The 25,705-nt window shown below is 45.7% G+C and overlaps 1 protein-coding gene across 1 annotated transcript; it reads right to left on the reverse strand.

Moving 5' to 3' along the window:
• Positions 1 to 1,409: 1,409 nt before the first annotated feature.
• On the reverse strand, positions 1,410 to 24,525 carry LOC119445520 (cathepsin D). Its single transcript, XM_037709784.2, has 7 exons — positions 24,376 to 24,525; positions 21,879 to 22,011; positions 17,561 to 17,684; positions 14,015 to 14,456; positions 11,864 to 12,008; positions 7,760 to 7,858; positions 1,410 to 1,778 (listed from the first exon to the last, which is right to left on the reverse strand). The coding sequence occupies exons 1-7, from the start codon at positions 24,441 to 24,443 to the stop codon at positions 1,617 to 1,619; spliced, it is 1,173 nt and encodes a 390-aa protein (XP_037565712.1). The 5' UTR covers positions 24,444 to 24,525; the 3' UTR covers positions 1,410 to 1,616.
• Positions 24,526 to 25,705: the final 1,180 nt, after the last annotated feature.

Raw genomic sequence — 25,705 nt, forward strand, 5'->3', positions numbered from 1 at the left:
GCCGTACGCTCGTCGTCATCCCATTGTCCTCATGTCCTCATTCTTCAGCCGCATGATGTCACCGTTATAATATCGATCATTTAAGTATTGTTATCTCATTGCCGTAATGATGACGTTGTCATACCGCCTTTGTCGTTCTACTGACGCCATCCCGATGAAGTTCGGGAAGCACAGAAACATTTACTTCCCATAAGCAACAATGACACACCATGGTAGTTCCGTCCGCTGAAATACTCATTGCATAGTAGCTAGCAGAGTCGTAGAGAGAGAGAGAGAGAGAAAGAAACGTTTATTCTTGAAACAGTGTCCCGAGCGAGGCCCGGTATCACCCTGAGGTGGGAAGGTTCCTTAGTCCAGGAACCCGCTGGCTTCGGCTGCTCTCTTGGCCCTGGCGACGAGTTGTCGTTGGTCTTTCAGGTCCCCGAAGGCGAGCTTGGCCTCCCACGTGTCGAATAGGTGGTTTACGTTTGCTTGTGGTGTTTGGTTAGCGTCCATTTGCGAATGCATTTCGCTGTCTTCATGCCACGGGCATTCCAAGCGCAAGTGTGCCAGGGTGTTGGGAACGTTGCAGAATGGGCAGAGGTAGCTGTGGAGCGTCGAGTAGAGGCGGTGCATTATAGTTCTGTGAGTGTAAGTACTGCTTTGTAGGCGACTGAGGACCACGCTTTCTTCTTTGCCGAGGTTTTGGTGCGGTGGAGGATACACGTGGCGCTCGAGCCTGTAGTGTTGCAATATCGCCGAGTAGTTGTTGGGTACGCCTTCCACCTCTTCTGCCGCGGTTCGGAGGGCGTGTGGGGCGAGGGAAGCCCGGCTGACGTGCTCGCGGGCAGCGGTGTGAGCCGCTTCGTTCCCCTCTAGTCCCTCGTGTCCAGGTACCCAGGTTACGCAGATGTACGGGAGCGGAGTGCTACGTCGTTGTATTACCCTGAGTGCATCAGCCGAGATGCGGCCCTTCGAAAAATTTCTACAGGCGGCCTGAAAGTCGGTGAAAATGACTGCTGAGTAGTCGTAGAAAATAAAAAAAAACGAACTGTCCAGTTACCGCGTACTATTTAGGTGACGTACAGGGTTCACTAAATATTAGACCGAGATGATTGTGTAACATGAACATTTTGGTGGGAAAACTGGCTTGCGGGTGGTTACGCAGCAGACTCCATAGAAAAATAATGTTCTTCACACGTTACTAGTGAACTCGCGTGGTTAGCAGCAAGAGTGAAATCTGCACACAACCCAAACAGGGTAGCCACGACATATTTTAGTCGTATTGGGTATGACGCCAAGAGACCCATTGTCATAGTTTCTGAATATTAGTTGTATCACTTAAGTTGTATTAACTTTAGTTGTATCAGACATTCGCTGTCGTCGCCGGTTGCCTAGCCGTTTATGAACGAATGACAGAGGCACTCAAACAGGGATCTGCTGACGGTATTTATTTCAATCTGTTTCTGCAGCACACCTCGCGAACCAGACACGGGATGAACTACGATGGAAAATTCACAGGTTGAATAAGGATGCTGGTCTTTGATAATGTGTAGTGTGTGGCAGCGACAGAAAGAGCCCGGTTTGGAATGCGGATCTTAGGCGAAGCAGTGTTCTCTCCGTTGCATAGGTGTTGACTAGCGGGCCTCGGCGAAGCCAACGCGGTCGTTGCCCCTGTCGAAGATGGTGTAGTATCGGCCTATGAACATGTCTCCAAGTATCCACAAGGGCCCCATCTCCGGTGGAAAGTCCATGGGGGTAAATCCGCTCAAGCAAAAGGTGGTTCCTTCCTGTGTCACCTGCGTTAGTAGAAGAGTCTATAAAAACTGTTGCTCAAAGCGCGACCGACCATTAAAATTCGCACTGAAGAGATTTTAGGCTATTGGGTAAATATAAATAGAGCATACATGAAAATTCCGATTTAGTGCGTACTCCTATAGACATGTCAATCGAGCCAAAAACATGGGACAAAAGACAAGAAAGGAGAAGTAAAACGAAAACAAAAAAAATCAGGCAAAAACTCCTTTGGGAGTTAAGTATGCGTAAGCATTGTGCCACTTGCTCACACCCATGCAGACCGGTGTCATTATCAATGTTATGAAACTTGATTGAACCAGTAAAACCCTTATCAACCCTTATCGGTCGTTATCAGCCTTGTGGAACTAGATGCCATCATTATGAACCCTTATTGGGTGTTATCAACCTTATCGATATCGATCCGAGCCTTATCAATGCTTATCGGTCGGTATCAACCTTATCGCTATCGATGCGATCCTTATAAACCCTTATCGGACATAATTCGACTCTTGCCAATTTTATCGGCCCTTAGCAACCTTATCAGAATGGATCCGACCCTTATCCGACCTTATCGGTGCTTATTACCTTAGCAGAATTGCTCCGACCATTATAAGCTCTAGCGCCTCATCCATTTGCGTCGAACTGTCATGAGGCCCAAATAACCCCTCACGACTCTTTATCAACTGATTGATTGCTTATTTGTGTGTTGTGCGCCCTGTTAAGTGCATGAGCCCTCAGAGATCCGTTGCATTTCAGTCGGTGAAGGAACGCCCCAATTGGAGACGCATACCGCCACCACCGAAACGCATCTGGAATGTGGCATGCGTGGCATTAAATTTTCGCAAAATTGGCTTATTCCTTACGTCTACAAGGTTCAAAATGTGCTTTTATTCCACTATCACCAAATCTTTCAACAAAGCCTTCATAGAAACTGTTCTCCTTTGACATTTGTTTTTGTATGACTGGTGCAACACATTCATATTGTTCAGATATATTCAACTTCTGCAAGCGTGGGTGTTTAGTCCAGTGGCTAAGGTACTCAGTTTCTGAGCGTGGGGTCGAAGGTTCGAAACTCACCACCGGCAACATCTTTCCTTCCGAATTGATTTTGTTTCATACATTAATTGCTTCATAGCGATTCGTCTTACGTGACGAACGGACGGCTTTTCTCGCTGCATAGGCATGGAAATGCTAACGCGTTTAAAACAGACCCAGGCGGCCTATTGTGTGCATGCCCGCGACATCCTAGCGACGCGGTGCGGCAGCCAAACTGTGTCGCAATGCGATGGGGCAACCACAATCACACGACATGAAGCTTATACGTAGTGACAAACTTCCATTCCGTGCGCCCATAAAAATGCAAACATCAAATAATATTGGAGTTATTACAGTATAGCTTCTTTATTCTTCTCGAAGATTGAGTTACTTAATCTGCAACAGTTCAGATGTTGTCCTTTCTAGATTTACTTTTAGTAGCTATGGTAGCTTCATGTTGTCCTCCCAAAGAGACGACCGGTATAACTCAGGCTCACCGACAAACAAGCGACAATTAACCCATTAGCACCCACTGTACTAGATCTAATACACTTGGTTTCGCATCCATACCTGTTGAAGAGCAGAATATTTCCTTTTTTTGGTATTTTAATTTTTTGTACCCAGAGGACAAGCACATACACCCTAAAACAGGGTAGAATCTACTGTTTGATCCACACCTCGAATTTTCTCGCCAATTCCAGCAAAACTGCAGATTCGCGACTAATTGGGATGTGAACTGGCTTCTCATTTATTTCAGCTCGCCTGCTTTATATATTTGCGTTGTTCTTTCCACGGTGTTTAGTACATAGGTTGAGCATTTTAGAAACAAACTGTCGAATCTGCGGCTTCATTTCAAAGAATAGAACACGCATTCAAAGTTTGGTGTACTAGATATAGTACACGTGGATTTAGTAGTTACGAATGGGAGATTTTTTTTGGTAGTGTTCCAGCATGAATACAGCGTTTTTATTTGGAAGGAAGCGCTTCGTTGCTTGCGCGATGGTTCAGTTGAGAGTGCAGAAAACATAGAAGAGGACATTGATATCCTGACTGAGCCGCCAGAACCAGCTGAAGATACGGATTAAGGGGGAAGGTGACGACGACAACACCGATGCTTTCACCATGAACGATGTCTACGGTTAACGTAGGTTAGCAAAACCTGCAACAACTTTCCTTCAAAATGGTTTCATTGCAATAGCATTATTCAGGACACCTAGCAGCACTCGCGATGTCGGCGTCGCTCTTGCCGTGTTTTCTGGGTGTCAATGTACGTCTGTTTGGACGCTCAAGGCAGATGATAACGGTTACTACCCCAAACAGTCGGAAAGCAGCTTCGATGCCAATTTTGTCACACCCGAACTTCGTAGAGATGTAAAAGTGCACGGCTACTTTGGACCTCGAAAAATGATGCTGTCAGAAATTGTCTAAAAGGAGGTAGGAGCGCAATGACAAGTGACTTGGCCATTGAAACCCCATGTGCTTAGTGTACAAGACGTAATACACCATTGTAACTTGAGATCCAATAAATATTTCACGATAATTTTTTGAAGATGTTACATTTGTGTTACCCTTTCACTATTAACAAAATTTGATGAAATCACACCGACAGTTTTATCATGGGTCATATGGCTTAATGGGTGGCCAAAATTCTGGTGAAGCGAGACGCGACAGCCGCAGATGCGTCACCGCAACGGCACAATTTGCACAAGTGCACGCAGTTGACGCACACGTCGACTTGCAACTATGGCCCATGTGAAACGTGAGTAAGCACATTACTTACCAAATAACAATAGCAATCAGCGCTAAATTATGTAAGCGTTATTCTGCAGACTGCGGCGAGTAGACCACAAATTCATAGGATCTTCACAGAAAAATGAACGCATGTGTCAGCCTCGGATAGTTTAAAACGCGGCACAGACTCCGCAGCACCGAGTCAATAGTTGCACTAAGGAGCTCCATCCACTTCAATGTACCCCTTGGCAAAACCTGGAAACCCCATTTATACAAAAAGAATGTTTACGCAAGAAATTGTCAAGAATTTGGGTTATATATGACGTTTTCGAACTTTTAGTTATCCACTCCGTCAAAGGCATGAGTAAGAAACAACAGCTCCAAAGATGTGCATTTTAACAACGGGACACAAAGAAGGGAATGGGACGGTAGCATATCCTATCTTGCTTGAACGGAGACATAGGGAGTTTGTACGCCTTAGAAACGTGGGAGTCCGGATGCGAGCATCGAAGCAAGCAAGATAGCGTTGCTACTAAACCACAGAGCCAATAAAGTTGGCTAATAGCTTCCTACTCTTTCCGCTTCATAGTGTAGCAGATTTCCTCATTTTGGAATATTTTCACCCAGAAAGTAGTTTACATTATTGAAATAAATAATATCAGTCAGAAAATAATTTGCAGATACTTCGATGCTACCCTGTTAAATTATTATGAGATAGAGAAAAACAATATTACAACGCAACTTCTAGTATTCATTATTTCTTTTGCGGGTTATGCAATGCGATATGACAGCCGTACATTTAGGGGATGCGCTGATTGGAAGTGAGACGCGAAGAATAATCTTTACCATTGCTTAGGCAAATTTAGAGGTATAGCATAATTTTGAACACAAATTACATGTGCAATGTCCCTTCTTATTCTGTCTTGCTGAACCAACAGCCTTGTGATCTTCAGCGAGGGATGAATGTATGGACGAAGACGAGGCGGTCAGTTCACTGTTTAATCTGTCCTAGGGTATCTTAAGGCGTAAAAAAATAAAGGCGTGTCCTAAGTTTCACCAGTTTTCATGTGACGCGTTAAAAGCGTTTTGTAGGACAAGACGAGGAAAAGGGCTGTTGCTTACTCGGATGGCCCTTACATTTAATACCGGGATACCGTGCTCATAAATGCTTAACGCAGTAAATGTCACATTGCGCTTATCTGGTGGAAGTGCAATCCTTAGACGATCCGCTGTCGGTACGCCCTTTTCCTAATTTAAGCCCCTGAGCCCGGTCTCCTTCTACTACTGTCAGAACCGCCCCCTCCCCCCCCCCCAATAAAAAAACCACGAAAGAACAAAGAGACGTAGTCTTCCACAGTACATTCAAAGCGGGACTGGCACACCAATCAGGTGAAAGGGGGCTCGATGTTACGGTGGTGCGACCATGTTCGTTATGCGCCTACAAAGACTCCTGTCAGCCTAGAACGGAATATTTTTCTTTACATCACGCACTTTGGGGGGGGGGGGGGGGGGGGGGTAAAACCACTGCAAGCTCTCCAAATGTAGCAATGAGGTAACAATCTTCGGCGAAACACAGGCGGTCAACTCAAACGTCGCGAGCTGTTGTATGCTGTTGCGCAATTCACGAGCCAAGACTTGTCTGAGCGCTTCAGAGTGTAAAACTTGAGAGTAAGAAAAAAAAGGACACTTAGCGGTGGTCGACATGGAAGAAAGACTGTCTTCTAGGCGCATTAGTTTACCACATGGTTTACTCGTACATACAGGGCATTACTTGACCGTTACATTACTTTACCTTTTTCTTTTTAGACCGCCCTAGTTTCCCGGATCGGTCCACATTTTATACTGCACTATCTGCTGCGGGACCAGCCCATATTTCTCATTCAAAAAAGCCACACTACTAGATCCAGTTTTAGGCGGGCTCAATTTAAATAAGCGCATGCATGCTTCATTCCGAAAATTTTTGACTAATTACGCATCAAAACTGCTCTAGGCTAACTTCGTACATCGTTTTCGTTCCAAGCTTTATTTTGATACTTTTTTGTGTGTTCCTAAGCGCACGAGAAGGCCTCAGATCGCGTTCATTTGACAGATATGGTCAGAAAGTGGCAGCAAGACACCCAGATCTCGCGAATCGAAAATCGATCTGAAGTCGCCAAAGAAAACATTTTCTTCATTAGTCAGACAGGCATGTGGCAATACAAATGTAGAGGCATCGTGCGAATCACAGGTGCTCTTTGTCTAAATGCTGTCCAAGAACACCTAGACACAGCGCCTACGTCATATTTTCAGTGAACTCTTTCTTTTCGATTGTTTACCGCAAGCTAAATAACTATAGCCTATGTCAATCGCGAATCGTCTGTTTCGGCTTGCATTCGCTGAAAAAACACGTTGAGAGCCCATTTTATTGTTTCTTGCGGTTCGAGTGTATTGTCTGCTGGAACTGCGACGTTTCTTCAAAGAAGTTGGGGCGCGTATTGAGAAAACGTTCTTACGCTAGCATTGTTCGTAAAAGCAAATTCCTACCAATAATAATGTGGGACATAGCTAAGTGGCTGATTAATGCTGAAGGCCACTTACGAACTAGAGGCTTTGTGAATTCTGCACCAGGTGCTTTAGTGTCCCTGATAATTCATAGTACAACGGAAGTGGCAGCTCGGAGACATGTCACGACATTGCCGAGCATTCTTGTGGCCACACCTAGATAATGTTTCGCACACGTCACAGTAGTCCCTATGACACCGGTTAGTTTGACACAGTTTTTTCGTAGCGCTCTGAAGAACATCGAATGCTAGAAATGGTATGCTCTATGAAAATTGCGATGACCATAAGACAATGTTCGGATGAAAAAAAGCTTTATTAACTTTATTTAGACACGAAGGATCCGTATTCTGCATGAATTTTTACCCCTTCGGTTCTAGTGATTTTTCATTATGTCTATCACAGGTAGCCCGATTCCGGCGATAGCGGCGATGCGACGCCACGAGAGTCAATGACCAAAAAAATGAAAACAAAAATTGAGAAAGAAGCAACCGACAATTCAGTATATGCTGATTCGCGCTGGGAGCACAGAACCTAAACGCTTTTGGCAGTAGTACTCAAACACCAAAATACCGCTGTAAACTAAATTCATGGGTTGTTTTATCTTTAACTTATATGCCAACTTATCGAAACGGCCTTTGAATGAAAGATAAGAAAGCTGTTATTCTAAAGTTCTTACCTTCAAAACATAGTCGTCTGGGCTGAGCACGAACTCTCGTTTGCTTAGGTGAAAGGTAACCTTGGGTAACGAAGGGAGAGATTCGCAGTCCACGAGATACTGTAAATAAAAGAAAGAATAAATAATGGTCTCTTGAAAGCGCACATGCGGGGCCTGTTGCTCGTAAAACGGTGATAAATTGGCGATAGTTTATGAATAACATGAAATAAAGTAGGAATCACGTTATAGAATTGAATGGGCAATACTATGACGTGACTGCGATTTGGTTCCATAGGTAGAGTGAGAGTAGAAGCATGCTTGTCAACCAAATGCTGTTGGTTATTGAGAACATACATGAAAAGAAACTAGAAATAAAGGTAATGAGGCATGAAAAGCACGGCCGCAGTAGTCCCACCTTGAGATTCGTACATTGAATAGCACACATTATATCTGCCAAAATTTAGGTTCGCAAGAGCTCATTTCAATAATCCTTGCTTCGTACTACAACTGGCCGGTGGCTTTTTTTACCGGCCGTTATCCTGCTGGAATGACCTTGTGGATCTTGGATACGCAAAAAAGAAGCGGGAAACGCTGTAGTGAAGCAGTGTGGTTCAATTTTAATCATCCGAGATTTCTTAACGTCCAGTGAAATCTATTTAAGCAGCGTTTGTGCATTATGCCCTCATTGGACTGCAGATTCCATAGAGTTATTATAACCTACTCTAGATGAAACGCTCCCCTTATCGCCCGTGTATTGAAATCTGGAACCGCAAGGGCGCAGTCATGATGCTACTTTGTGCAGGCGCGCAGGCGCAGACAACGAGATGCGATTCAGACAAGGCGTGCAATCAACGTGATCCCGAGCCTCCGTCGGTATGGCAGCGTCACCTAGTTAAGGCGCCTTTAAACGCAGCTTTTCAGACACCGTAAATTTTACATCACAATTTTCTAAATAGCCATTGTGGTGAAACGACGACGACGACGACATTGACTACATGTGCGGCGCGTCGCGGAAAGAAGAGCGAGAGCACGAGGTGGCGTGGCGGAGAAAAAAAAATGTGGTTGATCCCTCTTATATAGGAATCGGTATAGAACACGAAAGTGAAACGTGTCTTCAATGACATGCGGAGGCACCACATGCTACTTGCTCGAAAGCTACAACGCGCCGCAACCGACTGCGCTTACGAACGCGCATCCAAAGTGCATCCGAAGCGCAAGCGACGCGCGATGCGCCGCTCGGTTAGCACGGTCCCAAACAGTGTCGCCGTCTGGTGGCCTCCGGCGGAAGGCATCACCAGCGGTGCCAGCGTCTCCCATAGAAACGCCCGGCGTTGGTAGTGCTTCTTGATGCCAGCGTCCCTTCGAATGCTGGCATCGAGGCGTCGTAGTGCTGAGACCACCGAAGCGTTCACTGTCGGTGCGCGTTAGTGTCATAATGCAGTACTTCTCTTTTCTGCTCGTAGGCGGCGGCACCGCCCCGAGCAAGAGCGCGGGTACACGGAGGAGTGTTAAGCCCAGACCACACGTACGCTTGCGGACGCGCGTAAGCTCGCGTCTACGCGCCTTGCGGTTGCCGCGCCTAGCGAGGAATGGCGTTTTGCATCCACAAATACGCGCGACAGCGCGCGCTCACTGGCATCACTTGTTTACACCTTGGCAGACGCCACTTCGTATTTCGTTGTTGGCAGTGCTTCAAAATGCTTCGATATTTATAAACGTAATTTTTATCTTTTTGGAGCTGTTATATCAGCCCAAAAAGTGAAGAAGAAGCACTTTCTTGCATGGTATAATTCTGCTTAACTGAGAGTTGAATGTACCGCGCCGTCGCTGCGATATATAAGGCGCGTCTGTGTAGCTCTCTGCAATTGCGTTTGTGGCGCAATGGGTTAAACGCTCGGCGATCTATCGTCGCGGACCGAGAGGTCGTGGGTTCGATTTCCAAATTTTGCATGTTTGTGGAACTTTTTCTTCTGGTTTCTTTCTTTGTATTATGTTCTATGACGTATTTCCGTGACGGAAATACGTCACTGAAGTCTTGGTGGACCCCGGAATAAAACACTTTCGTGTTAAAAAAGAAGAAGAGGTAAAAGGCACGAGCGCAGCAGAGGCGTTGGAGACGGCGTTCGAAGAGCCAGGGTTCGAGAGGGTTGCTCGGGTGAACCGCTGGGCAACCTCCTGACCAGTTGCGCTCCTGCGGACGTCGGTGACCTGTGCGGCGACTACCTGCCCGCCAGACTGTTCCCGGCTAGTACTGTTCCTGGTCGTCTTATCTCATGCCGTTCCTCAACGTTCGAGCCGGCGCCACCGCTAACCCAGCATCTCGGCAAGTCGACCCACTACGTCTTGCTCAGCGACCAACTCGTCCCGTCACGGTCTCCTTCTACTGAAGACGACGAGGACGTGAGCGCGAGCAAGAACCTTGTTGCGTAGGGACGTAGCATGCATGGGTTATATGTATTTTAGTCACTGTGTGGTGTGTGCGTCGTGCTGTTTGTATAGTATTTTACAGAGTGCTTATTTCTAATACATGTTATCTTCAAACTTAAACGTCTACTGCTCCATCCTTCACCTCAACGCACGTCAACAAACGTGACGGTCCGCAATCATCTCACTACAGCCATCCAATCTTTCTGAAAAATACACGGAATTAACTTCAAACGTTGTCCGTGCCTACGTGCTATGTGTAAGTGCTTACTTTTGCATAATATTTCGAATATTCTTATGTTACAAAAATGAGTCGTAACACCATGCATGGTGGCGCCTACGGGGTTCCCACTTTTTTTCGCCCAGATTTTCCTCGAGTCAGCTTACTAACTCTATGGCAGATGCCTCGGCTGTTAAAACGCCGCAGTGTCCAGAAAACAATATGCAAGCGGCCGTCCGGAAAACCGACATTTCAGCCACGATGCGATGCGCCGCGCTAATCTTCTCGCAAGCTATCAACAATGGCGCACAAGAATTAATGCCTCGGGCAAACACCTATCGCTGTGTGTACTGTGTACTACGTAGACAATATCATCTCACGACTGCCGTATGCCGTCAACATCACCGCCAAAGGTTGTCAATAAGCGCAAACAGCGCGGACCACTTCACTAAATTGAGTCCCACAGTGCATGCTATCTCATACTTTTTTTTCTAACGAGCGCCTTTGTAAGGCATGCATTTTCCACAACTTCGACAATCTTCACCATAGGCTATGGGGTGAAGCGGAAGGCACTTTACTCAAAGGGAAAAACAAAAACAACAACAAAGAAAGACAAATAACTTTGACGCATAGCAAAATAGCAACTGAAGATGCACACTGTAGTTGATTCGTCGTGCGTCAGGCGCTTCCTGATATGCGAACTCAGTTTATTCATGCTATAGACATTGTAAGGCAACAATATTGATGTACCCAGGGCAGCGCGTAGATTTAATGCGGCTTTGCGTCTGCACATCTTGCGTAAATTTTCTGCATAGACGACCTTCGATGGTGTTTATTCTTCAGAAGTAGCTGGCGCGCGGCGTACCATACCTTGAATTACTTTTTTCCCAGTCATGTCTATAAGTAGCGATGAGACCCCAAACGTGCATAGCTTTCTCACTACGCTTTTCCTCTCTCTCGCGTTCCTGCCATCTATAAAAGCGGTCACGAGCGAATTGTGCCGACGTTCTTATTAACCCGTTTCGTGACGGCGTTGCCTTTATCTATTCTGTATCTCCTCCCTCTATTTCTTCTGTGCCATTTTGTCTATCTATCTCAATATCTATCTATCTATCTATCTATCTATCTATCTATCTATCTATCTATCTATCTATCTATATGTCTATCTATCTATGCTGCTGCGCGCGAGTACAAAGGTAAGCGCTGGCAGCTTCTGCAGTGCTTTTACGGAGGGCTCACACGTAATTATTGCCGTTCAGAGGCCATTTTGTGAACGGCAATAGAACTCCAGAGGTCATTGTGGCAACCGTGGTGAAGCCCAGGGAGCTCCCGTTGGACATGTCTCGTAGAGCTCTTTCCCGCACCCCTGCCATGTACAATATAGATGTTCTAAACCACCCCCCGATACGGCGTGTCAGACAGCAGCAGCAGTGGAAAAGTCGTAAGAATAGGCAAAGAAAGCTTTGCTTTGAAACGGTCACCTGTCCAGGTGAGGCTTCTTTAGCCCCTATGAGTTCGTTAATCTTCTTGACGTCGACCGAGGGACCGACGAGCATGGATGTGCCAGTGTCGGCGATTGCTTGGCAGCCGCCCTTGCAGAAGGTCGCCTTGTCAGACAGACTCATTCTGTTGAGAAAAAAGAAAAATCAAATGTTTAAAAGGTATAATGTATTTCATAGTTAAGTAAAATGCAGTTAATATTTGTGTCCATGATATCAGGTTGCCCCAGAAAACATGGCCGACCGCCGGCACACGGCACCATCGTGGCGATCGTAGGCTTGGAAATAGACACTAAATCGTAAGAAAGAGATGGTAGAAGGGATAGTGGAAGCACGTTCGACTTATGTAAGCGCTTGTGCTTCCAAAAGTGGACATCACTCTTGGGGCTACGCCCGCCATACTGTTAAAATAACCCTAGATGTGTGAGGAAGGGCAATTCCACGATTTCACATACCCATTATATCAGCGTCGTTAATTTTTGGATTTGTTGTCTGTTTCAGCGATCTTGTTTCGGTTTCTTCACCAACAAACAATACGTTGCTACTGCTATTAACTAGCGTTTCCTTTTACATTGCTATCCACGCGTTTATGCGTATTAATAGGTATGACGGTATGTATGGTGGTCAGCGCGGGACCACCTTCGCGCCAATTTTGGCCACTGGGCAGTCGCTGTTCCGCTATGTAGAGCATCGGGCTGCTGTGGGGAGGCTACCTGGTTCGACATTAACCGTGGGACCAATTTAGGTCAGTGGGTATGTGCCTCTTAAAGCCACTTTAAGGTCAGCTTATGTCACTGGGTATGTGCCACGTGGTATGTTCCGCTATTCAATGAAAAGAAAATCCTGTATATTTAGCCGATGCTGGGTTCAACTGAATCCGCGTCATAATTTAGCCAAGATTCATTCAGACAGGCTCCACGCTCGCAATTTGCGGCGGCGCCACTACATGGGGCCGCGTGTGCAGAAGGAAGTGCGAGAGAGGAGCCTGGCTGAAATGCACGCCCCCTATAGGACGAGTTTCGGCAGTGGCAATACGGTGTGTCAGTACATTGGCACAACACCGGCCATCGTCTTGACGCTGTTTCTACCGAAAAGTTTTTTTATATTAAATTGCATTATTGACATATATTCTAGTTAGATACGTTTAATTTGTCTACTGGTTTGTAGCTAATGGGCTGCGATGTACGTAATACCTTTGTTTGCATTCCAGTTGAAGTGGCCATGTAAAGAGCGTCAGTACGGGAATTGTTTTGCATATCCTACGCTGCAAGCGCATCTGCTTAAGTTACCTAGGGGTTGCTGGGCCTTCAGCAGATGTTACATACCAAATAACTTTTATTTTGTATGTGACAGCCGCTGAAGGCCCAGCAGCCCCTCGGTAATTTTCTCTCATTGCAGTGAATTCTGTTAAATCAAGTAGAGAGATATTATTGTTAATCATATTATCATTATTAATATAATACTATCAGTATGGGACTGAAGGGACATCTGATGTTGACGAACAGGTTAGTTTGTTTACGAAACTCATTGAAGATGGCATGCGCACATTCATATCCATAAAAATGCTCACAATGTCAACGTTACCTCATTGGTTTCGAAAGAGCAATAATCACGGCTGGTGGACGACCTTTTGCCACTGTGTCAGCGTAAGAGGATAGATAGCTAGACAGATAGATAGATAGATAGATTGATTGATTGATTGATAGGCTCAAAGCGCCTGAAGTAGGCAAAGAATGCTAGTCACATCAAAAAGTGCAATAAAAATGAAAAACCGTGCGCACACAAAAGAGGGGCAAACTGGCTTATATAAGTGCAACTTGAATTTAGGCGCTTTCGTTGCCTTTGCAAACTTTTTATAACAATTATCATTGCGACCACATTGAACGTGTTTAAGGCGGCATGACACGTAATTCAAATTGTTTCTGAAGCCACGTACGATCTCTCTCTACTGAAAAGAGTGGTGAAGACTTATGTCTTGTTAATGAAATCGCGATGATGTTCCATGAGGTTCATGTGTACCGTGGGAGGACCTGCCATTTGGTATAAATTTAACTCTGTAGAGTGTTCTTCCTTACGCTCTACGGTCGTAACTTTGGCTACGCAACGTTGAAACCTAGAAAATCATTGCCTCACCCGTCCATTTTGAACTGCCAATAACCCTTCTTCGTCACGGGCAGATAGGTGATGTCTCCTTTGTAGTGCGCTTCGTCGATGCCGCCGAACAGTACTTCACCTCCGTTGGGGTCTTCGGCGTTGCGGTCCAGATAGAAGGCAAACACGGGCTTCTCGGCTACGCCTTGCTCCAGCATGCTGTCGAATACGGGCGGTACACCGAGAACCGCGGCCTGCGGGTAGCCCAAGCCCAAGACGCCGTCGAACTTCGCGACGGCGAAGCTTTCGCTGTCCTCGTCCGTAATTTCGGCGAACGTCTGGCCCTTGACGCTGACTTTGCCTAAGCTGAAGGTGTCAGAGCTCAATTCGCCCTTCACGCTACCACTCCCGTACTCAATCTCGAAGTGGGTGCCGTTCTTGACGTACGTGCTCGACTCATTGCTGTAATACTTGTGGTGCACACCTGGGTACAAGAAAACAGGTACGAAACAAGTTAGATGGCATCGAAACGAGATCACTGAGCCACCATGGCCACCGCTTGAGCAAATATCAATGGTGACATTGGTTTCATGGAGCAGAAGTTGCGGGGGCACGGATAGGAGGGGATACCACCAACGACTACTCACGGACTGAAAACTGCTCTTGTGGTTGACTCTCCTTGCCGTTCACAGTCACGCCTTTTCTGCGTTTCGATTCGTTGAACGGTGAGCTAAGAGGTGCAGTTAGTGCGCAAGTGCTACGCTTTCCTATTCTTATTAGCACTATGTTGTTTAGTCACTCGTTTACATATATGTGAAGTGCTGTGATTCAAGCGATTAGATGTTCGTACAGTTTAGCTCATCCACGAATTGCTTTCAATGGCTTCCCTTTGTGTTTGATATTGTCGCGACGTCGGAAACTCGAGGGACAAACGAAACGCACTTGTCAGCAGAGGCAGTAACAAGAACGGGCGGCTTTTTATACCGCGCGCTAGTCACTGCTTCTTCTTCTTCTTGCTCTGTATGTTTTTCTCAAGTGCCGATATCACTTGTTATGTCGTTGTCTTTGCCGCACTAGACACGCGGCAATATGAAGAGCTGCTCATAGATAAGATTTTGACCCCAGATAATTATTGAGCCTTCACCGGTTCCAATTTAAGAGTTTTATAACAGCTCATGGCACCATCAGCTCCGTTGTGCTTAATAGTTGGCATAGGCAATAACACCGTGACTAACACCATGGAACCTCCTAAGTTGTGGCAGTGCGGAAAGTACACGGTCTTACTATATGTCAGTTTGATTGAGGAAGGACCAAAGGTTTTTACAAGTTTACCGGCGCAAACACTGAAGGGCAATTCTGTGATATTAATTACTTTTTGGCAATGATCTGTCTGTTTCTGACCGTACGTGTTTGATGGGAGTGAGGTGCATGGAAGAGCTTAACGTGTAACATCTTTGCATGCTGGTGGTAAATTGCATGAATGAGTAAGTCAATGAGTGAAACTATGCATATATGAAAACTCAAATCCCGCGATGTCATTTACGAGAGATAAATACTCTTAGTAAGTTGACTTGCTACAAATAGCAAGAAGCCATGCAAACTACAAGGCAACGACAAAAGAGGCGCATCATTGTTTGCGCTGTGTAGCTAAAAACAGCCACACTTGAACGGAGTGACCCGGCGTCAACTCTGGAGAGCACGCATGCAGGTATGTGCGTTGAGGTCCTATCCAAGCAAAGGCCTGCATGCTGATTTGTTTGTGACCGCAAGGTTGTGCTGGCTAAACGCTTTAATTAAATAATTTATTATTGGGGTTTTATGTGCCAAAACCACGATCTGATTACGAGGCATGCCATAGTGGGGGACTCGTGATTTAATTCTGACCACCTGGAGATCTTTAACTTGCCCTAAATAAATGCGACGCGGCCGTTCTTGCATTGCGCCCCCATCGAAATGCGGCCGCCGTGGCCGGATTTAGATCCCCCGACCTCATGCTTAGTAGCGCAACAACACAGCCGCTTAGCCACCACGGCGGGTAAACGCTTGAGGAAGCTGTGATTGCTGCGGGTACATCCTCATGCTTTGACAGCAGCAGTTAACATCACAGTGTTCGCCAGCTTTAGGTCGATGCATATCAGGCGATCATGAGTGCTACATCTCACGAGAGACACGTGGTTTAAGACATAAAGTACATCAGACAGATTGCAGACAGAGTAGAGAACTTATTATAGAAAAGCAGTGACGTTGACTTCAGCAAGTATGTATTTTAACCTATTTGCTGAATTATTTGACACTCTGACACCGTAAATGCTGCTGTTAGAACAAATAAATAAAAAAGCCGGCAGATCCCACGCCCTGTGGGAATTGATGTTATGCGAAGCAGTTAGCGGGCAGCTGGCTATGCCGCATCACCTGACGTTCAGCCAAGCGTTATGAGGCGGACGGACGTGTCATACTATGCCAATTTTGTCACCTACAATGTAATCCAAACGACCCTGAGAGCACCAAGACCCAGGCGGCTGTTTCATGATCTACAGGACACGCATGACATGATATTCATGTAAAGACCTACCATATATGTTCGTCATACACTCTTGTCATACTAGGCAAATTTGGGTACCAACCAAGTTAACGAAACGACCATGAGAGCACTAAGACGTAGGTGGCTAGATAGATAGATACTTTCAAAGTGTGTTACGTTGTTGAGACTAAAGACCATGTGCTTGTGGCGTGCCCTGTGTATGCGTGCAAAAGACGACACTGGCGGCTACCTTGAGGCATTAAGATAACAGACCGTTGTCGGAGGACCTCCTGTTAGGCGCATGGCCAGAGAGTTGGCAGACGACAGAGGTAATGCGTGCTCTATCACGTTTCTTAGGCGACACGGGCCTGGACACGCGCTAGTGATGGCACCACTTATGCGTTGTTATCTGTCATCTCGTTTCTCCCATCATCATCGCCATTATGACCCTCTTTCTTCTTCTTTTCCCCTTCCCTTACGTAGAGTAGCAGGCCAGATACTCCATTTCCGGCCGACCTTTCTACATTTTACAATCAATAAACTTCTTCTTGTAAAAGTGGCAAATGTTTGCCTTGAAATGCTATGTAATTAAAAGGAGAAAAGGGGGCCAGATGGGTGCGCCACGTCTGTTTTTTTCCTTACCCGCATTGAGATCTGTTCCATACGTAATCTCATTATGGCCTCTTCTAACTCAACTTACAACTAATCAATCCAAACGTTGACTACGAGTTCCCCCCACAAACCCGCCATTCAACTGCCTTCTCTCCCTCCGTGCTCCAGAACACACTTAATGAGAGACGCCAATACTGAAAGACGTTCGCCGCCGTGGTGACGGCATGGCACGAACGAACACAGTGTGCTGGCGCACGGCGCTATTATACAAATGAACTTGAAGTTGAAGAGCGTTATATTGGCCAATTTATTTTTATGCTTTCACCGACCATACGGAATCACCTTTTTTCTTCCTGTTCTGTGTATAGAGCATATGCATTATACAAACATAAATATTATTGTATTGTATTATACTGTATTGTGTTGCATTGTATTGCATGCTATTGTTTACTCACGACATGCAGCACTGCTCACTGGACACTTGCTGGAGGGCACCCAGAGGTTTGACGAGCCTGTATCGAAGATGACAGCGAACACTTGAGGAGGGGTGCCCAGTGTGATGTTGCCGTAGTACTGGAGCTGCGGAACATTTGAGAAGGAGCCGTATTGCACCCGTTTAACGGAAAGCTTTCTTAGTTACATAAATCGCTAAGGCAACATTTGCTGTAGCGAATGCTCGATAAGAAGGCCTAGAAAAAGCCGATCAGCTTTACCTTTGCGGAACTGTACGTTGAACATACAACAGACGAACTACGAAAAAGACGAATGATATCCGTGCCGGTGATGAGATGTCGCACTTCTCATATCAAAGCTCATTGAGGCCATACCTTTGTGTTTTTTTCTAGTAATATTTACAACCATCCTTATATCGTTTTCCTTACAACTCACCAATACCTGCCTGTTCGTTCCCTCGACAGGTACTGGTTGTTCATTAGTATCGCGTCTGAACGCTTCCGGAGGCTTAATGTCATTGTGCGATTTATAACAAATTTCCAATTTAACAGTGCATTGCAACAGCAAACTCGTTTATAGGGCAATCTGAACGCTTAAATGTACGTGCGCCGCATTTTATGTGCTGTTACACCATCTCGCGTAGCGTATCACTGCTTGCGACGTCATACTGTAGTCCTCCACGACGCACGTGCAAACTAGCGCGTCGCATGCACTGCTCTGCGTGCAGCATCTTGTCCTACTCTTCTGTGGAGCATGCGAGAAGTGGAACGTCTTATTTCTTCGCCACATGTGCGTATGAGCTGCATAAAAGGGCCCTGTATTTAGGCACTTCAACTGAATCACCATGCTTTCCTAGTTACATAGGTTTCGCAACCAAACAGTTTTGAAACTGAACCTGACCTAGTGAAAGATTCCTGTCATCGAGCCACTTTATATGCAAGCGGGTACAATACAACCAGACCCACCGTCTGGGGTCCCCATATTAGCTAGTGCGGAGGCTGGACAGTCTCAGGTCGCATCTCGCACACGTGTAACGTCATGTCCACCTTCTCTTGATATCGGAGGCCATGGTAGCGGTGCCAGCACCTGTGACGATGCAGTTGAGTGCGAACCTTGCAATGACGGTTGCCTACCTGTTGCTTTGAATTTTAGCGGGGTCTTGCATGTAATGTGCACGACCTCAGTGCATATGGGTTTAGTTTTTCAGAGTGAGTTAGTGACGGCTACGTTAAAATAGGGGAGGAGGAGGAATAAACCTTTACTAGAGAACCTGCACTTTATGATGGGACACTACATTATTTTGAGCTAGGAAAAAGCCTCTATCGGCTGTTGCCTTAAAGCGCAGATGCTCAGAGCCACCAGGTGGTTTCTCACACAACAAACCGCACTATTGTTAGTCAGGGCGTCGTCCAGTCGTTCTTACTGTTGTCCAGTTGAGCGCTGTGGTTTTAAACATAAATGTTAGTAAACAAATGTTTCCGTTTTTAATTTACTTATTGCATATCTGTCACATTGCAAAGGGTGCGTCTCCCTGCCTAATTATAATTACGCCCCAGGCAGAGCACGCAGAGCTTCTATCTAGAGAAGGTGTCGCCTGCACTCGCTTGTCATTGTGAGTCAGCCTCCTTATCAACCTCGAACACTATGGGCGACAAACGTCGAGCTTGCACAACTCGTTCGGGCTACATTGCGCCCTCGTGATAAAATGCTCCGTAAGCATATCTCTCGAAATGTGTCTTTCGTGTTCGTTCCTTTCTCTTTTCGAGAACAGGTTATCGTTATCATGTGCACATAGCACACAAGTATGAAAGCCACGTGAAGAGCAGAGTTAACGGAGCTCCTGGAGTGCTTTATACCAAGGAGGTGCAAGCAAGAACAGCGCACAGCCTTTCTCCTGTCCTTAAAAACTATAGCTCGGAGGCTAGTATCTAAATACATGGGAAAGGAGAAATCGTTTCTCTTGGAAATCATATCACGAAATTTGATGCATTCCCGATCTTTAGGCAATGTTGCCGTGAATCTGCGAGCGAAGTAATAATATTCCACGGCACAGAGCAAGGGAACCTACAATGTCGCATAATAGATCGCTTGATCTCTCCTGCGGCTCTTGAGGCCCTGTATTTTTTTCCGCCATACACGCATCATCGAGGTCGTCACAACAGGCGCGTTGACGTATAGACGCGACAGAACCGACGGGTGTTCAAGACTATGAGTATCCAATGCACTGGCGGCCCAGGCTGCTTATGCGTCGGGTTGCTTTTCTTGCGGAACCCTTGTGATGTGGGTTCGACTCCACCACACATCCCAGATAGTTAAGGGATATTTTGAACCATTCAAGAGCGGCACGTTTCCAGTCCGTGTATTCTATGTCACAGGTAACTTGCAGCACTGCCGAAGGTACGAGGTGTACAGAGGCAATGTCATTGTGCAGCGTAGTATAGTTCCGGGCGCAACTGTCTGATTATTGGCGGGATTAGAGAGCTTTTTTTGCTCGGTACATGATACATTCCAGCGATACGTAACATGTTTAGCCCTTTGCGCATGCACGCCGTATACGGTGAAAAAATTGTCGCGTCTATCGCCGATGACCGTAATAGCCACCCTAACCGCGCTTACGTAGCAAAATGGCAGCGCCCATGCATGCAGCTCAGACCACCTGCTTGGATTCAAACTGAGCTTGTTAATGCCTTTCTCACATGGCAGCAAGAAACAAATGGTAAAATAAGCCATTGCTTAGTGTTATCGCGTGCTGAGGGCAAATGATCAGGTATGCTTTGACGTTATTATTTAGAACAGATGCCTGTTTTGGCGTTGCTAAGACTACAGAGGTAGTGCCAAACCGTAAAAGTGATTTAATTTTCAGCTAGCAGATGGCGCCACAGCATGAGTACTGGTGATGCGTTAACGATGCGGTACTCTATAAAGGCATATTTGTTCACTGCATCATTAATTTACTACTCCGCTCTAGTATGTATAAGACTTTTGTAGAGATTCATTACGCATTTTTTGTTAGTACCCCAATTTGTGTGTGAGATGATTTTCAGTTTTCAAGCACTTGGCCTTGATGTATTTGATTTGGTGGATAAAACTTAGTTTCGAACCGAGTATGATGCCCCAGGTTTTATGTTCTTTGTTCACAGGAATGAGCTGTCCTTGCAGTTCGATACTGGGATCAGGGAGCAGTTCTCTTCTCCTGAAAAAAATAGACACAGAAGCCTTTCTGCGGATTGATCTTGAACCCATTTTCGTCTACCCTTTCCAATAATTTCATTAGCGCAAGCTGAACGTGTCGCTCGCAGACGACCAGGTTGCTTGATTTAAAATCAATCTATACGTCGTCGACATAGACAGAGTAGAAAATGACTGAGGGGAGTGAGTAACGGAGTCTGTTGATTTTCACAATAAACAGAGTACAGCTGAGCACGCCTCTTCGGGGTGCCCCAGTTTCCTGCGCAAATAGATGTGAGAATGTGTCGTGTGATTTTAGGCGGAAAGTTCCTTTAGAAAGGAATCTCTCTATTGCTCACTGTTCGCCAACGGTATCTTGTACAAACCCTATAAACACTCTAAACACAGTTTTTAACCTTTGGGGAGTAACCTAATCGTCCCCAAACAATAATGTTCCCCTGCCTTGCTTGCATTTCTGTCCTTGAAATCTCTGTGCTCGTTACTAACTTGTCAATAATACTATGTCACGCTGATGACACGCATGTCTTTCGTGTTCTCGATGTACCGGGCGTGCAGCCGCAAAGAGAAAGGCGAGCCTCATAGATGACGATTATTGTTTCGGACACGATAAGCTGCAAAGAGTCGATACTGTTCTTAGAGTGAATTTTTAAAGCTTGAATAAACGAAACGTGGACAATAAAGGAACTACAGAGTTTTCAGCGACGTTCGCGTAGCGGATACGGCCAAATGCTTGAATCGCGCGATATCTTGCTCATGTGTGTGGGACTTACTGAGCCGTAATAATACAAACTGACTTTCCTGACGTTTACTCCGCCTGCTGACGTAAATGGCCGAAACTTTAGACAGTAACTCTCGCAGAACATTTCTACTCGGCAGAGACTCGTACATAGTTACATATAGTAACTATGTACTATTGGCGAGAACGTGGCGTATGATAGCCGGCCACTGTACAGTCCACCTAATTGACAGAAGTTAGAAAGAGGATTTGAGAGAAAGTCTATGGCAACGGGGGGCGATGAACGATTAGGTGCTATCAATTGAAGTCTTATTCTTTTCTAATGAGTACCTCGGATCGTCATGTGCAACCCAGGGGAAATATGATATAAGGCAAAGCGGCACTGCACCACTCACATCGAGGTAGTTCTTCAGGGGCTCCGGAATGGGTCCGTTAGCGTCATTCACGGTCCAATCGTGAGTAATGTTGAGTGGCCAGCCGAATTCTCGGTACTGCTGCCGGATGCTTTTCATCTTATGCAGTGGTACCCTGGTGAAAAGAAGGACGAGGGCAGCAGCGTTCGCACAAAGGAAATCGCCGTTCCGTCATAGCACAAAAGTATATCTGTCGCAATCATAGTTTCACGAGAGATCTCCTAGCACGTAAGCAACTGACTTGCTTCTTTTTCTATCACATAATTTAGCGCAAGAGTGAGTAGCGGGCTTTTCGTTCGTAACGCTGCAACAGTTGTAGAAAACGCACAAGAACACACTGTAAAATAAATGGAAAGTCAATGCTTATTTGTACCTTTCACCCCGCAAAATACCTCTCCAGGACCATTAAGTGACGCACCTGTATCAAGAAGTGTCTGCTTCCCAATTTCGACTGTACAGCATTTGAATTTTCACATATTTTATGCACGGCGCGATAGTCTTAGCTGAAACTACAACTCGCCGGTTTCGTAAGATCGGATAGATTACCTGCAATTCGATTACGTGGGAAAAAACAACAACCAGAATAGCGATTTCTGCCATGGTTAACTCCGGACCACAGGTTACGCATAGTGGTGTTGCAAGTGATCGTAGCGCAATTTCTTGATTTGGAACCCTCGTCTGTATATTTATTTCATTATACAAATTGTATCACGAATAAGCAATAAACTGAAACTGAATTGAAACTACTACACTAGCGTTCACAAGCATCACCAATTGATCGTAGCGGATCGTATTTGTTTCCCATTAGTACTCCTAGACGGGTGACAACGCACAGTTGTAGCGGGTTGATGAATAGGGAGTTTTATTCATTGAAGTATTTTGTCAGAAAAAACATAAACACTAACAACAGATGGCGCCATAGATGAGGACTCCACATTGGTTTTGAGCACGTGCATCCATTGCACGGTGCAGGAGCATACCCGGGGTTAAGAGAATACACGATAGCTACAGAGAACGATTTGCGATACATTATTGTGGACGCGGGGAGGAACGCTAAAACGAAATATACACTAGTCACTATTTAAGCAATAAACGAATATTTTAACATTTTACTCCTAAGGTGAACCTTGTGCTGAGCGCCACATACACATGTATACGAACAAGCAAACAAGCAAGCAAAAATATAAGAAAATGCACTCAATTGGTTGAAATATTCACGCCATTGTCTCACAGCAACGTGCTTTTACATCCGAGTGCCTACTGCTCATGGCATTCAAATGATCGCGCTTCAGAGTGCGGACCCTCTATTGGATCTACTCGCGACGTCTGACAGTTTTCGAGAAATCTCCCATTTTTGACACTGTCTGTTCAACAGCCGCATTAAATTTAGCACCGCAGTCTCTGCTGAGTAAGTGCAAGACCGTTCACGCGTGTTTTTCTACTGTGCCTTCTGGTCAAATACGTTAGGAGTGAATTTCGACAATTCTCTGCCAAGCAAATATTGGCAGCAAAACACGCCAACGACAAATGCATCACGGCTGCACGAGCTATGTTATCGCGTGTGTCTTACATACATCATTAGACCATCATGCGCCTACGCGATAACTGTCAACGTTGACTTGGCTACCCCCTTTTTTATTTCTCGCTCTGCTTGAAACGTTCCACACTTTTTCACTCCCGCCGGCCTCTATTACAAGTTTGCCTCGTGTTTCCTGCGTCTCTGACAATAAATGAGTATGGCGTTATCAAGTGTTTAAGGTATTGTTACTTGTGGTGCAGTTTTAATACTTGCCTAGTATTTTGACAGATTCTCCACTTTGGTGCGCCAACATCCTTCCAACCCGCGTGGCGTTTTTACCGCGAAAACGATTGTAAGACCGAAACTGTCGGTTACGCCAACGGCCGTCGTCGTGAACCTGTGGTCCTCCTGGCCCCTCGTCATCCTCAGCTTCGTCTTTCGCCATAGAAAAGTAAAATTCCGACTACCACTGCCACAAGGATTCGAACAAATGCACCTGCGGCTACGTGCAGTCGAGAGTTGGACACTAGAGTGCGCTATTGCGCCGGTTTGGTGCTTGGCAAGCTATACGGAGTTTCGCGTCTATCACGTTCCCTCGCATTAAGCTTACGGTCATAAAGAAATCGGAGACCCTCAGAGTGGTCGCGGCTATTGGTGTATCTCGGTGGCCACCACAAGAAGCACTCTGTAAATAATGAGGACGACGTTTTGAGCACTGCAAATATGAGCTTGTAATTGAGAAAAAAATGTTGATGTTCGCTGTGAGAACCTACAATGGTCGCGGTAGATTCGTATACGGAACAACCACTAACGTGTGCTAATTTCTTTACTTAATGCGGACCTCGCTGAGAAATGAAAAAAAAAAATAACCCGGCATAATCTTCATTTCATTTAAGTTATATTGGCAAATTCAACATCTTAGTAAAGGAGGCCACACTTAGGCAATGATCAACGTCTCACCTTATCAATGCCGAAGCGGCTCCTAGGAGCACGGCACAGACAGCCAAAGTTGGAAGCCTTCGTATCATCGTGCTCAGTTGTGGCCGGTGTAGTATGATGAGCACAGGACAATGGACAAATCGACCTGTTCGCCCGCGTTTTAAGTTGGGGGGCGGTTAGATAAACGCGTCACGTGAATTGCGGCGCCGATGTTATCGCCGCATCGCTTTTGCGCCTTTCTTTTTTTTTTCTCATGACGACTGTTTTGAGATCCCACAGCACTTTTGCGGGCTTGTACTGCGAAACTGCATAATTTAGTGCCACGTCAATGACTCCATAAAGGGCCGGGATAACAGTTTTACGCCAGTGCTTTCCCGTTTCATCAGCGGCCCGAATCACGCCTCGCCTGTGTTATCAATTGAGGCAGCCCGTCTTCAGCGGTGCACGATAAGAAAACACTTGAATTAAGCGACAAGAATATCGATATGTATGATGCACAGAAAAGATGCTTCTTTTCTTTCGTTGAGGAAAGTTGTCCTGACATGTAGACCAAATCTAAAGGCCGGATGCACTGATAAATAGACGACCAAACATCGATATCAGTTCGCAAATTATGGTCGCACAACGCATTCTTTAAACTCACCAGGAAAAAATATGTGCAATTGAAATATTTTTTGTGGCAGATATTGGTGACAAATTTCGCCGAACTGGTCGCAGCATGGGAATGCTTGCTAAGTGAACATCTCTTGTGCAGTGATTGACTTACGTTTCGAAATCTCAGTGTGCGTCTGAAAGGCGATTAGAAGGCGCTGATTCACACTCAATAAAAGCTTTATCTGGTATTATCGCTAAATCTCGGAGGTGCGTTGGTCTTTTTATCTCCGTGGAACTAATTTTGAGAATAACATTAGAGCTTCGGTGACACGCGTGCACTATTGGAAGCAAAGCTTCCATAGAAGCTCACATGTTGAAAACGTGGCTGACAACTCAGTATATCCATTGCGTGGTGCTGTACAACAAAGTTTGCGTAAATTGCTTAACTTCCACAAATCATTCGTATTAGCCACTCGTTCTGTGCAACATCGCATGTAATATGCGCTTGCCCATACCACCTAATCCAGCGTACTATCGTCATCGCCAATTCAAGAAATTTATTGCAGCTTCCAGTGGTACGAACGAGAGTGGTATTTATGGACCACAGGTTGTTCACTCGGCGAAATATTTGTAATGGAATCTTTGTTTTGCCACCCTACGGGGTTTGACCTGGGTGCTCGGCTATGTCTGCTGGATCGGTCAGTATCAGGACTGAAAAAAAAATGTTGGTATATATAAGAAGTTTATATGCGCGCCG

Source organism: Dermacentor silvarum, chromosome 3 (assembly GCF_013339745.2).
Source record: "Dermacentor silvarum isolate Dsil-2018 chromosome 3, BIME_Dsil_1.4, whole genome shotgun sequence".
Classification (NCBI taxonomy): Eukaryota; Metazoa; Arthropoda; class Arachnida; order Ixodida; family Ixodidae; genus Dermacentor; species Dermacentor silvarum.